Below are 14394 nucleotides of genomic sequence, written 5' to 3' on the forward strand. Positions count from 1 at the left end.
AATTAATGATTTATTTGACTTCCTCTCTGGAGATTGCTGTTATATTTCAAATCAGAAAATTTACAAGTTTGATCTAAGGTTTCTTTTTTTTAAAATACCCTGCTAAATAAATATTTACATGGTAGAATTGGCAGGTTAGGTTTATAAGATTACATTAAAACTTCTGATAAAGTGATAGTGATTATCTAGAAGACACATATTCTGCGTGGGTAGACAATTATTTCATCTGTAAGTATGCCTACACATGGAGGTGTCTCTTGTACATCCAAGTAGCAGTACCCCCAAACCAAATTCTCTGCCACTGAGCCAGTTAAAACTCATTGTGTCCCTTTTTATGGTTTCCAAGACAAAATCTTTATTAAAGTACATAGCCTTATCTTTCTCTTGAACAGCTAGTGGCTTTGAATCACTAACCTGTGGTGAAGAGCTTAGTGACCTACTAAGGTGGCCAGATTTTAACATTGGTAAAGCGGGACACCATTGATAAAACTCATATCCTGGTGAAATAGCCACATGGCAGCCGAAAACCGGATACCCTAGCTTGTTGAGCATTCTTTCTATAAATCGGGACTTCTTAAAAACACCATGGGACGCAGGAAAAATTGTTAAAAATCGAGACATCTGGTCACCTTAACCTAACCCACAGTGTCACCAGGGCTCCTTAACTAATAGTAGACATTTATAAATATTTGATAAAAGCTTGGAAATATATTAATTGGATAGTGAACAGAAATAAAAAGTTACATGAAGGAGCCCTGGTGGCACAAGGGTTTTAAGCACTTGTCTGCTACCTGAAAAAATTGGTGTTTCAAACCCACCAGCTACTCTGAGGGAGGGAAATAATATACCACTCACTTCTAATCTGCAATGTAAACCCTTCGAGGCAGTTGCTCTATGAGATATAGGGTGCTATGAGTTAAAATGGGTTTGATAGCAACAGGTTTGGCTTTTTCTTCTTTTTAAGTGGCAATAACTGAGATACCTTAGAATGTGTAGAAGAATTGGAAAGGACACAGCATCTGTAGAATTCAAGTGGGTGGAAACAAGATGTAAAGGAAGTGAAAAGAACTATTATGTTTAGATTAGGGTTTCATGAAGCTTTTTGTGGAAAGGAAGCAGAGGTGCATGGAAAAGTGAAAGGTAAGAAGCCTATCCTTCAGTCACTCCTCAGGATTTGGAGAGTGAGGAACTGTGTCCTGGGAATGTGTTGGATGAATGCATTTTGTACTTGATAACATCTCTGAAGTTGGATTTCCTTTTTTAATTGATGAGGTAGTACATCATCGTTAAATTGACAATGTTTTCTCTTTTGTGACACATCAATTGATATAAGATTCAACTCATGGTATTCCCACATGGGGCAATCATCACTGCTGAAAAGCAAATGCGTCCTTGCCCCACCATCATGACCCCAATTTTATCTTACAAATCCAGCTAGACCAGAGCATCATGTACACGGTACAGATAAGAGCTGGAAAAAGGGAATCTAGGACCGATAAACCCCTCAGCACCAACAGTGAGTGCAGTGAAACTGGGAGGGTCAGGGGAAGGTCGGGGAGAAAGTGGGAATTGATCACAATGATCAACATATGTCCTCCCAAGGGGACAAACAACAGAAAGTGGGTAAAAGGAGACAGTGATTGGTGTAAAACATGAAAAATAATAAGAATTTATAAATTATCAAGTGTTCATGATGATGAGAGCGTGGAGGAGGGGTAAATGAGCTGATACCAAGGACTCAAGTAGAATGTTTTGAAAATGATGATGGCAATATATGTACACATGTGCTTGACACAATGGATGTATGTATGGTTTATGATAAGAGCTATGTGAACCCCCAATAAAATTATTAATAAAAACTACAAATGAAAAAACAGAAATTAATGACAGATTTACACCAAAAGCTCATTCTTTAAAAAGGGCAAACCAGCTCCCTTCAGTGGGAAGGACAACAGAAACCAGAGGGGAAGGGAAACAACAATTGGTGTGAGATATGAAAATAATAACATTCTATAATCTATCAAGGGGCCATGGGGGGGAGGGAGAGGAGCTGATCCCAAGAGTTCAATATAAAGTAAATGTTTAGAAAAGAATGATGGCAATCTATACAAATATGTCTGATATAATTGATATATCAATTATAACCAGATTTGTAAGAGCACCCAATAAAATGATTTTTTGTTGTTGTTGCTTTTTTTCCTCTTCTTTTAAAGTTTGTATGTCTGGCTTTTTTGTTTGTTAGCTTGTTAGTATTGCTGCCGACGTCGCCATGTTCTTATGTGCCACTTTGGTGCTGTCAAAGCCGTCCCCAATTTTATGCACATTTTAATATATCTGCAGGTCCACCTAGATAAGGTAGGCTGGACAAACAATGTGAGAAGAAAATAATGGGACCAACGGTCCCATCGGGACATGAAAGTGTGGGAGGTAGGGGAAGGGAGGAGGTGTTGGCCAACCCAGGGACAAGAGAACAACGAGTGGTTCAAAACCAGTGGCAGGGAGGGGATGGGAGGACTGGTAGGGAGTGACCAAGGGCAAGGTAACAGAGGAATTACTGAAACCAGAAAGAAGGCTGAACGTGGTAGTGGGACAGGAGGAAAGTGTAAGGAAATAGAGGAAAGGAGTAGGAGGCAAAGGGAATACATAGAAGCCTAAATACAGACATGTACATATGTAAATATATTTTATGATTATGGGGGAAATAGACCTATGTGCATATATTTATGGGTTCAGTAGTAGGGTAGCAGGTGGACATTGGGCCTCCTCGTGTGCATTCCCTTAATACAAGAGCACCTTGCTAAAGGGTCATTTAATGATACCCACCTTCTCGACATGATTGCTGAAGACAGACGTGTACATAAGCAAATGTGATGAAGAAAGCTGATGGTACCCGGCTATCAAAAGATATAGCGTCTGGGGTCTTAAAGACTTGAAGGCAAACAAGTGGCCATCTAGCTCGGAAGCAACAAAGCCCACAGAGAAGAAGCACACAAGCCTGTGTGAACACTAGGTGTTGAAGGGACCAGATAGCAGACACCAAAGAACAAAAACCATCATTGTGTGACCACCTTCCCCACATAAATGCTGAAGACGAATGTATGCATAAGTAAGTGTGGTGAAGAAGGCTGGTGGTGCCTGGCTATCAAGAGATATAGCATCTGGGGTCTTAAAGGCTTGAAAGTAAACAAGTGGCCATCTAGCCCAGAAGCAACAAAGCCCACATGGAAGCAGCACACCAACTTATGTGATCATGAAGGGCTGAAGGGACCAGGTTTCAAGCACCAAAGGCGGGGGAGGGGAAAAATATCGTGAATGAGGGGAGTGTGTGATGGGGACCCAATGCCCATCTGTAGACAACTGGACATCCCTTGCAGAGGGGTAGTGGGGGAGGAGATGAGTCACTTAGGATTCAGTGTAGCAATAATGAAACTCACAACCTTCCTCTAGTTCTTAAAAGCTTCCCCCTTCCCCCCAAACTGTCATGATCCCAATTCTACCTTGCAAACACGCTTAGACCAGAGGATGCACAGAGGTACAGATGGGAACTGGAAACACAGGGAATCCAGGACAGATGAACCCCTCAGGACCAGCAGTAAAAGTGGCGATGCCGGGAGGGAAGGGGGGCTAGAAAGGGGAAACTGATCACAAGGATCTACATATAAACTCCTCTCTAGGGGATTGGCAACAGAAAAGTGGGTGAAGGGAGATGCCGGGAAGTATAAGATAAGATAAAATAATAATTTACAAATTATTAAGAGTTCATGAGGGACAGGTGGGAGCAGGAAGGGAAAAAGGAAAATGAGCTGATTCCAGGAATGAGGGCAACACATATATAAGTGCGCTTTACACAATTGATATATGTATGGATTGTGATGAGTTGTATGAGCCCCAATAAAATGATTTTTAAAAAAAGGCAAACCAGCATTGATTAATCTTGCTAAACCAAGCCTCAAAGCACAAAAAAGAAGCTTCAGAGTGGACATAACTGTACTTAAAATTAGAGATTTTAAAAATATGAATCACTGTAGTATCAGAATAGCCTTATGTGAATTTGAAAAATAAGACAAAATGGGTATTTTTCTAGGAAAATACTAAAAATGACTCATGAAGGAATAAAAGGCATGACTCAATTGTAATCATAAAAACAGTTGAGTTACTTTTAAAAGAAACCTACAAAAGCAGACACAGATAAATAGTAGCAAACACAGATGTCCAGTCACAAAAATAGGTTCAGAAATTTGAAGATGAAAGGCACAGCAAACTTTGTCTTATTTCCAAAGAGAAGATAAAAAAAGCAAAACAAAGCAACTAGTTCTTTAACCATTGGAACAGATAAACTTAAACTCCCTGGCGGTCTAATTATGTTAGTAATTTTTTTACCCAAAGTGGTACACTGTTTTGCAATAACATTTGTTGTTTAATATTGTAGGCCTGTAAGTCTCAAGAAAATTACTCATTTTAATCTTTCTAGTAGACATTCCAGGTATGATAAACTTCTTCTGACAGTTAATGTTTACCCCAAGCCACACTCGGGATTACTCCCAGGGTTAAGAAATACAGGGAAAGTCAAAAGGACAATCAAAGATTAATGTGTGTGTATTTTGTATCATGTTTCTTCTACTTTTAGTTCCTGACACATTAAGAAAAATAATTCTACATTATCATTAAATTTTTTCTAGAAGCATTTTTAAAGACATGTAGAATATATTTAAAATCTTTGCTCTTTGAACTTGAGCAATATTTGAGTCCCTGTGATGCGGAGCCACACTTACTTCCCTAACGTGATTATTTCAGTGCCCCCCCCTTTCTCTTACCAACGTACCTGTTATTTTCATAGAGTGAAATTAAACACTTTTACATAAGTTTAAGAGGTCTTTGTATTTCCTTATCTCTGAATTTTGTTTATATCCTTTGATAATTTTTATTTTGAATCCTAGTTTTTTACATGCAGAAGCTTTTATTTAGGAGATTGACTCTTTGCAATGAATATTTCCTATGTTTATCTTGTTTCTGAATAGTATTCATCTATAATTAATATCCTCATTTTAAATTTTGCTCTTGAAATTTTATATGTTTTTCAAATTTAAGTTAGAGTGAAGCCCAAGTTTCTTATGATTAAAGTATATAATTAAGTGGGAGAAATTTAACTATAAGATAAAGCCTTATTTGATCATCTTTTTTGGGAGGTATGTGTTTAACAAAATAAAAATTTATAAAAAGCTTTAGGATATTTTAATACAGTTATGGGGAGAGTATAGACAATGATTGAAATTTTAGATATTTTTATCACTACCCCCCCCACATTAAACACCCAATTTATATTTGATTCAGATGTAATAACTTCAAATCTGATGTTACCTTCTTTTTTGTTTATTCTTATAAATACAGGGTGAGTACGGACAATCTTGTGCCAAAATGCTTGTGAATCGAGCACTAGGCCGCTGGAGACAACGTATGCTCCGAGCAGATAATACTAGTGCTATAGTAATCTGCATCTCTCCAGAAGCGGACCTCCAGGGCAGCTTCACCAGTGAAGATGAGCTCTATCTCAACCTTACTGATAGTCCGTCCTATAATAGTCAAGAAACCTGCGTGATGACTCCTTCCCCTTGTTCTACACCACCAGTGAAGGTATGCAGATCTATAATAATTTAAGTTCTTTATATAATAGGCATTGACGATGAGATTCAAGAAAATCATGGGTTTTGTTGAATAACTTAATGTGAATGAGCCATCTTCACACCAGTACTTAATGTTTAAGTGCCAAGTGGGCACATAGCACCTAAGAGGTGATTATGAAGAATATACATGTTGAGAATTTACTGTGAATATTTGTAAAGCACTTAAAAGTTCATGAAGCACTTTCATTTGTAATAATATGAACTGGTAAATTGTACACGTAGTATTGTTGCCATTTTATAGATATAAGTCTGATATATTAAACAGTTTGAACAAAGTCTTAAAAATCAAGGTTTAACTGAATTTCAGATATTATTCCTGAGAACTCGTCTTTGTAATCCATCATTTCTGTTTCTTATTTGTGTTAATAGTGATTGAGTTTAGGTAGGCTGTGAAATAATTAAATTTAAGTGGGTACCATTTTCTGCTTTTTACTTATTTACTAAGAACTCAAATATTTGATTGTTTTTTACCCTAATTTTTTCTTACCCAAAAGTAGTAATGTTAACAAATGCTTTGATAATAAAACTGACTTGACCTTTAAAGTAAGGACAACAGCAGAATTTTATGTTGCATATTTAATATAATTTTTTAAAGATATCCAAGTTACTGTGTATGAAGTACTTTTCTTTAAGTTTATGTTCCTATAGGCAGTACTTGGAATTTATTATTATGCCTTGTTTCTGTTCCCTTCACATATATATGACAATTTAATTTTCCTTCTGTGAAATCTATTTTTTTAATTAAAAAACTCCAAAACACAAACTCATTGCGATTAAGTTAATTCCAATCCATAGTGACACTAAAGGACAGAGTAGAACTGCCTCTGTGGGTTTCCCATGTCTGTTAATTCTTTAGAGGAGTAGAAAGTCTTATCTTTTTCCCTTGGAGCCACTGGTGGTTTTGAACTGCTGACCAAGACATAACTACCATGCCACCAGGACTTCTCTTAGTTCTATTTTAGAAATCAACAAATAAATTTTTCCTACTAAATTTATTAAAATAAGTTCTTGTCAAAGCATTCTTTGAAAACTCTTGAATAAGGTGAAGTTTGAACCTTCTGAAAACCCTTAATTCTCTTCAAAATGGAATTAGTTTACATATATTTGAATAATTCCTCCTTTCTGAATATTGACTATATTCATTCCATGTATAGAACTTTACTGTTTTCAAATGTCTTCGAATAACTATTTGGCAAAATAGAGAGGGAGGCATTAAGGTGGGATGAGGATGACAGGATATTATAATAGGAGTGGATATTCATTATATTGGCCTCAAATTAAAAAATATAAAAACATTTCAGTCTGCCAATTTGTGTTAGTAAAGTTACAGTATATGTGTTAAAAAAGGATTTCTAAAGTTCTGAGAAATAATGGCTCCTCTAATAATACCAGATAAAAGAGTTAGCAGATTTATATATACAAATAGTCCCCAACTTAATGTATTAAAGTTATGTTGAACCACACTTGGTCTTTCTCCCTATTTAATGGTAAATCTTAGCATTAGTAATATGTTGCAATGCATAAATTACCGGTTATTTTCAGATGTTCGCTTGTTTCACAGATGTTCAATTTTATGATTTACATTTCACAACATTGCTGCCTTTATAAAAATACTGATACTAAAAAGGCAATAGTGAAAATGAAAAGGTATTTGCATCAGAATTGATTTGTAACAGTTGTAGGGAGCCCCATTGTAGGCAGGGATTATTTTATGTGAATACTAGTTTATATGCAGGTGTGCTAACCATTTGCTTCCACCCAAATATGGGAGGCCAGAACAATTAATATTAAAGTCATTCAGAATAACTAGTATTATTGGCTCTGACCTTGCAAGAAAGGTACATTTCTACCCCTGGAATTTCCATTTACCTTACTTGATATAAAGGTGGGTTCTCAAAAGTACCTCAGGTTTATTTCAGTGTTATCATAATTCCATACTTAGTAACATATAGTTAAATATAATAACATTTTGCTTACTTTTGACTTTTTTTTTTAAAGATTTATCCATATTTGGAAGAGGCATTAGTGACTACATTTGTCTGTATGTAAACCTCTTAACTTGTTTGGTGGTAATGTAAATTAATAGGCAAATCTTTGTTTTGGGGTGAATATTACAGAAATGCCTTTGTTTGAGTAAATCAATACTGTGGCACACAATTCTCTCTCCATTTTTTTTTTAGAATAAAGGTAAATTTAGCAGTCTTTTATAAGCTAAGAGAGTTTGGAGGGATGGAGGAGAGGGAAAATTCTTTTAGAAAATCAGTTCTAAATTCATTTGTGTTCCAGCCAAATTTGTGATTAGTTGTATGTTAATGGTGGGAAAAAGTTGATCTCTGAATTAGTGAATTTATTAATATCTTGATATCGTTTTTAGCTAATTAGTTCTAATGTAGTTCATAAACATAATTATTTTCATCTTTGTTACTGATTGGACTATTATCCTAAGTTATTTTGTTTTGTTTTAATTTTTAAAGTATGTATTTTAGGGAGGTAATCTACAGGAGACCTGGTGGTGCATCGGTTCAGTGCTCGGCTGCTAGAAAGGTTGGCAGTTTGAGCCCAGCTATCAGCTCTGGCTCAGCTGGAAAAAAAGACCTGGTAGTCTGCTCTTATAAAGCTGACAAGCCTAGACCACCCTATAGGGCAGTTATGTTTTGTCATGTGTAGTTGCTAAGAGTCAGAATTGACTGGGTGGCACTCACCACCAATATTCCTGCATCACATAAATGTTTTTGGAACTTGGAAAATAGACTTAGCAGTACAAATAATTAATTTGGGTAAGTCCAAAAAGCAGTTACCTATGCTAACAGATGCAATGTATTCCCACAGAGTGCCAAGAAAAAGAAAAAGAAAAAGTTCAAGGAGAAAGTGGGGGGAAGCGAAGCCCAAGCACCTGTAGTGTCAGAATAATAAGCAGTGAATTTAAAAAGACAAAGCACAACACAAATTACAATAAACTGCATTAACTCTGAAAATGTTTCACTGTTTTTCTTTTATAAGGAAATGTAATGTAGCTTCTAATCTTGTTATCCATGCTAAAGCAAAATGTTCTGTTTCTTTCTATAAGTAGCTATTTAATAGTACCTTTGTCTTATGACTAAATTAGTGATAATTGATTAGAAGTAGGATGCCTTCTCTCTACAGGATTTATTTGCTTTGCCATGTTTTATTTTTCTATATTAATGCAGCATTAGCTATTGGTCAACAATTATGAGTAGATATATTTTTATTTGATTACTTAGAATATACCTATAAAAAACTTAACCTTACAAGTCAACCTACTGCCAAAGGGATAAACTCAGATGCACTCTTGTTATTATTAAAATCTAAACCACTGCTGCCATGAAGTCAATTAACTGAATACACAGGCCAGATAGGACAGAGTAGAACTGTTCTCTAGGGTTTCTTAAGCAGCCTGCCTCGATTTTCTGTGTGTATTGGTTGGTGGGCTTTGAACTGCCAACCTCCCTATAGCACTAAAATGGTTAACCCACTTTACTGCCAAGGTTCCTCTGATTACTAGAGACTGTTTTGCTATCCTTGCCTCAGCTTCTCTTTGAAGTAAGATTGTTGGCTCAATAACAGAATTACAACAGATGTGAATAATTAGATTTCTAATAAACCATACAATATCAAATTTTAAAAGTAAACAGGTGATTTCAGAGGAAAAGAATATAGTTTTTATTTATTTATTTTTTAAGAATATAGTTTTAGAAGCCATGAATTTGGGACTGCCCCAAATTATGAAGTAGGATTTCTGTGTCCATGGCTGATCTCCAACTTCAGTGGATGCTTAGATTTAAATTCTTTTAGAAAAAAAAAAAAAGATGAAATATTTATTGCTTACTAAAGAATTCTTTTAGAAACAAGATTCTAGATTTTTTTTCTTTTAATTTTAGGCTGCTTAAAGGAAGCATTCTTATAAGTTTGATTTTATATAGCAATTTTTAGAAGATTGTTTACCCCTAGGGAATTTAATATTAAAAGATGACAAGTTAGACCTCTTTTTCATTTATCACTCTATCAAAGGGTTTCTTGAGCTTTTCAGGATACATGGTATAGTTTAATGGCTTTGAGAGTATCCAGCTGAGGAACACAGTGTTGGGAGGTTAAGTAGTTATGCTTGAACCATGTTTTCGGAGAAACTTTTGGGACAGTGATGTATAAAAAAAATATTACTTCTTTGGAAGGTTTGCGTTTGATAGAGTTCCTTTTGTGTGTAGTGGTAGGATATTCTGAGTATATGTAGATCTAGAATTGTACATCCAAAGCAGTGGTACAACAAAGAGCACCGTGCGATGCTTAAAAAATCAAAACAAAAAGAATCCTGAAAAATCTCTAGTTATTTTCATTTGTCTCATCAATTGAGAGTTGCCCCAATTATAAAGCCCCATATACACCTCTCTCCACTGCTCTCTTAATTATAAAACAGTGCCTTGTTTGGTGAATAGGTATAACACAACTTTGATGTTTCTATCATGACAAAATTTCATTACTGTTGGACTTCACATTTTCCATACTACTAAATATTCAAAAGTTTAAATGAATTAGGAAATTGCCCCTCAAAAATCAAACAAATGTAAACCAAACTTGTTATTTAGCCCTGTGATAGTTAAGCCGGAACTAGCTTATGCTCTAGAATGACCAGATTTTATATTGTTAGAAAAGAGCCTTTAAATCTTAGTGTCTTTGAATAGGAACTTGTAGTCTTTCATTCTTTCAACATTATGTCATTCTGTGTTATAACTGGAGACCTCGATGTAGGTAGACATTTGTCTGCATTATTAAAAAATTAGAATGTTGCTAATCATTTTTCAAATCAAATTTTTCAGGATCCTTACCCAACAAATAGGATTTTGTGGAAAATAATTAGAGCTATTTCAGCAGCATTTGTTATTGCCATGTGTGCATAAAAATATAAACAGTATATTATACCCTTGGTCTTCTCCATGTTTGGATTCCGAATGGTGGAGTATATGTGTACTTACAGTTATTTTCAGTTTTTTGAAATCTTGATCCCTAAAGTATCTTCCTTTTGGTCATCTGTCAATGGCCAGAACATACTCATGGTAACAGAACTTCTAACCTACTTGAGGGAGATTAGCTTTTGATATTTTATTTTCCCGATTACTCTGAAGACAGGGTTCAGTATTACAGTTAACCTTTTCTCACCCAGGTCTCCCCCTCACTTAATCAGTAAATATATGAATTGAATGGATGAGTACATTTAGAATGAGTATCATTCCCCATCTTACTAGTCTCATATAGCATGGATTTTTCAAAATCTAGGATAAAATTGTTTCTTATTTTGTTAATTTCCTTGTTTTCCAGTCCGTGGAAGAGGACCTGTGGCCAAGGCTGAACTCGAAGGACCATATACCTGCTCTTGTTCGTAGTAATGCCTTCTCAGAGAATTATCTAGAGCTCCCAGCTGAGATAGCACGAGGGAATGTCCAGGCTGTGGTCCTACCCTCAAAAGATCCAGAACCACTTGAGGAAAATTGCACAAAAGCCCTTACTTTAAGGATACATGATTCTTTAAATAATAGTGTGTCAGTTGGCCTAGTGCCTACCAATTCAACAAACACCACCATAGACCAAAAAAACCTAAAGATCTCAACTCCTGGTCAAATGAAAGCCCAAGAAGTTGAAAGAACCCCTCCAGCAAATTTCAAGAGGACATTGGAAGAATCCAACTCCAGCCCCCTTATGAAGAAGCACAGACGGAATGGCCTGAGTCGAAGTAGTGTTGCTCAACCCACAAACATCCCCACAACCTCACAGCGGAAGAACTCTGTCAAACTTAACATGCGTCGCAGACCAAGGGGCCAGAAGAAAATTGGAAATCCCTTACTACATCAGCACAGGAAAACGGTGTGTGTGTGCTGAAATGTATCTGGGAAATAGGTTTCCCCGCAAATTTAGGATACGAGAGGGCGTTTTGACATTGGTGCAAAAGTTGAACTTTTTTAAGTGGAAAAAATAAATACATAATTTCACTTTTTGGAATTCAACCGTTTTCTTAGCCTTGTACTTGTATTATATATGTGAATTTTGTAGATGTTAGGATATAAGTTGCTGTAAAATGTGTGTAAATTTGTATCCTTGAAGAAACCCAGTCTCTTACTCTGATACACAGTAATTGTGATAACAGGGCTAAATATTTAAAAAATCTAAAGACTACTAGATTTTAGAAACATGTTTAAACTTTTAAAAATGCTTATTAAAAGTTTGTATACCCCACTTGTGATGAAATCTAGTCAACTTTTTAAACTAAATTATTAAGCAAACTGGAAAAGTGATGTATTTTCATAGTGACCTGTGTGTTTCACTTAATGTTTCTTAGATTACTAGTGTCTTTTGAAAAATATTTTTATTCCTAATTTCATAATTCAGAACATTTTCATGGAAGCCGAAGTGTTGAGCCATGCTAACGTAGCCGAATGTTAGTATTAAAATTCTATGCAGTATCTTATTTCAGTGGCATTTTTCTAAAACAGTAATCACATAAAATCATCAAATCCCTATTTCAAAGTAAAAGGAGGTGACTTTGCCTTTAAAAAAAAAAATCCCTTCTCAAGTCATCCGAGACATTAAGTGGCATTATTAGGTCATAAAGTAGTTACCCCATCTAGTGTTTGGCTTGAAATATGTGAAGTTTTTCTTGCTATTTCAATAACGGATGGTGCTGCTAATTCCCAATGTTTCTTAAATTATTTTATATCGTACAGTTTTATTGATTATATCGCTATATGGTCATCTAATAAATCAGTGAATTGTTCTGATGTTGATGGAGCTCTGTGGTGGATTTGTTTGACTGGTGTGTATTACCTTGCTTTTGTGCCACAATCGTACTTCAACTGAACCCTGTAAATTCATCTCATGTTCATTTTTCCAGTCTGCCTCTTTACTGTAGAGTGGAAACAGGCTAACTGTACAATAATATGGTTAAATCAGTTAGGGCTTATTTCAACATTTAATATAATATATAGCAACTAAAAATAAGTGAAATGCTTTATAAGCCTTGATATATAGGAACAACTACTTACTAAAAGATTTTAAAAGTATTACTCTTTTTGATGGTAAACTGCTATGTATATAGTAAGATATTTTTATTCATTGAGAGATTAAAGAGTTCATTCTCTAAGCCTTGGTACAACTATACTGTGCCAGCAACCGTGCAGTGGGAAGCATACCAGCTTTCCAGAGGAGGACTGATTGGTGGCCTAAGTAAAACACTGCTTTGTGGGTGGCATTTTTGAAAAGGATTTATCAGATCTTTCTAAGGAAAAGCCAGTAGCTGGCAGGTCTTTTTTTTTTTTTAATCGTTTTATTGGCTCATACACAATTCTTATCACAATCCATACATACATCAATTTGGGTAAAGCACCCTTATACATACGTTGCCCTCATCATTCTCAAAATTCGCCTTCCGCTTAGGTTCCTGGAATCAGCTAATTTTCCTTTTTTCCCTCCCCTTCCCTCCACGCTCCCCACTCCCTCATGAACCCTTAATAATTTATAAATTATTATTTGATCTTATCTTACACTGCATGGCATCTCCCTTCACCCACTCTCCTGTTGCCCATCCCCCCAGAGAGGAGGTTATATGTATATCCCTGAGATTGGTTTCCCATTTCTACCCACCCCTCCCGGTATCGCCACTCTCACTGCTGGTCCTGAAGGGTTCATCCGTCCTAGATTCCCTGTGTTTCCAGATCTCAACTGTACCGCTGTGCAGCTGTGCATCCTCTGGGCTAACCAGGGGTAGAATTGGGATCATGATAGTTGGAGGGGTCGAAGCGTTTAAGAAGTAGAGGAAGGTCTGTGAGTTTCATTATTGCTATACTGAACCCTGAGTGACTCATCTCCTCCCCACTACCCCTCTGCAAGGGATGTCCAGCTGTCTACAGATGGGCATGGAGTCCCCATCACACGCTCCCCTCATTCATGGTGATTCCCCCCTCCCCCTTTTGCCTTTGGTGCTTGAAGCCTGGTCCCCTCGGCCCTTCATGATCACACATATTTGTGTGCTGCTTCCATGTGGGCTTTGTTGCTTCTGGGCTAGATGGCCGTTTGTTTACTTTCAAGCCTTTTAAGTCCAACTGGCAGACCTTTTTGAAGTCAATTTATTGTGAAGGATGTTTCCATCTTTTAGACCTATGATAATGCCTTATCTGCACCAAGTAGATATTGAGAAAACCTGAATGTGTACTAGTGAAAAGAATAGTTTATTTTTAAGTTTTTTATATGAAAAAGCATAGCGTCTTTTAATACACCATATTTTCTAATGCAGTAGAATCTAATTCTATATTGTAGTAGCTGCCTAAATTTGGAAAGTTTTTTAGTTTGAAATAGGTAACTATAAAAGCTAACTAGACTTAGCTTTTTCTTATTATGACTGTCACTAGGTAAATTTTTAAAGGAAATTACAGATATGTAATCAAAAGGAATGTTTTAATATTTCTGATTTTAGTAACTATTTGCCAATGTAAAACAAATCTAGTAAATGCATGGTTGAAATTTTGTGATGTATAAAACCTTACACAATGAGAAGCCTTCAGACAATTAACATTTTCCCCATTTTTGATGTATTCTTTCAGAGAAAATCTATGCACAAGACACACAACTACACATATATTTTTCACCTATCTTTATGTCCTCTATTTTTCCACATGAATACATTAGAGAACCTTCTAGTTCTTGGAGCCTT

At 35.9% G+C, this 14394-nt stretch overlaps 1 protein-coding gene across 2 annotated transcripts in view; it reads left to right on the plus strand.

Annotated features, from left to right (window-relative positions):
* PPM1D (protein phosphatase, Mg2+/Mn2+ dependent 1D) overlaps window positions 1–13914 on the plus strand; it is a 48073-nt gene extending 34159 nt beyond the window's left edge. Inside the window, exons 5-6 of one of the 2 annotated variants that reach the window (XM_075561478.1) lie at window positions 5389–5631; window positions 11013–13914. In XM_075561478.1, coding sequence (XP_075417593.1) covers window positions 5389–5631; window positions 11013–11570 — 801 coding nt within the window. In that variant the 3' untranslated portion in view covers window positions 11571–13914. The remainder of the gene's footprint in view (window positions 1–5388; window positions 5632–11012) is intronic. The other variant, XM_075561477.1, reaches the window with a different exon arrangement.
* Window positions 13915–14394: the final 480 nt, after the last annotated feature.

The sequence above is a fragment of the Tenrec ecaudatus genome, chromosome 10, assembly GCF_050624435.1.
Source record: "Tenrec ecaudatus isolate mTenEca1 chromosome 10, mTenEca1.hap1, whole genome shotgun sequence".
Lineage (NCBI taxonomy): Eukaryota > Metazoa > Chordata > Mammalia > Afrosoricida > Tenrecidae > Tenrec > Tenrec ecaudatus.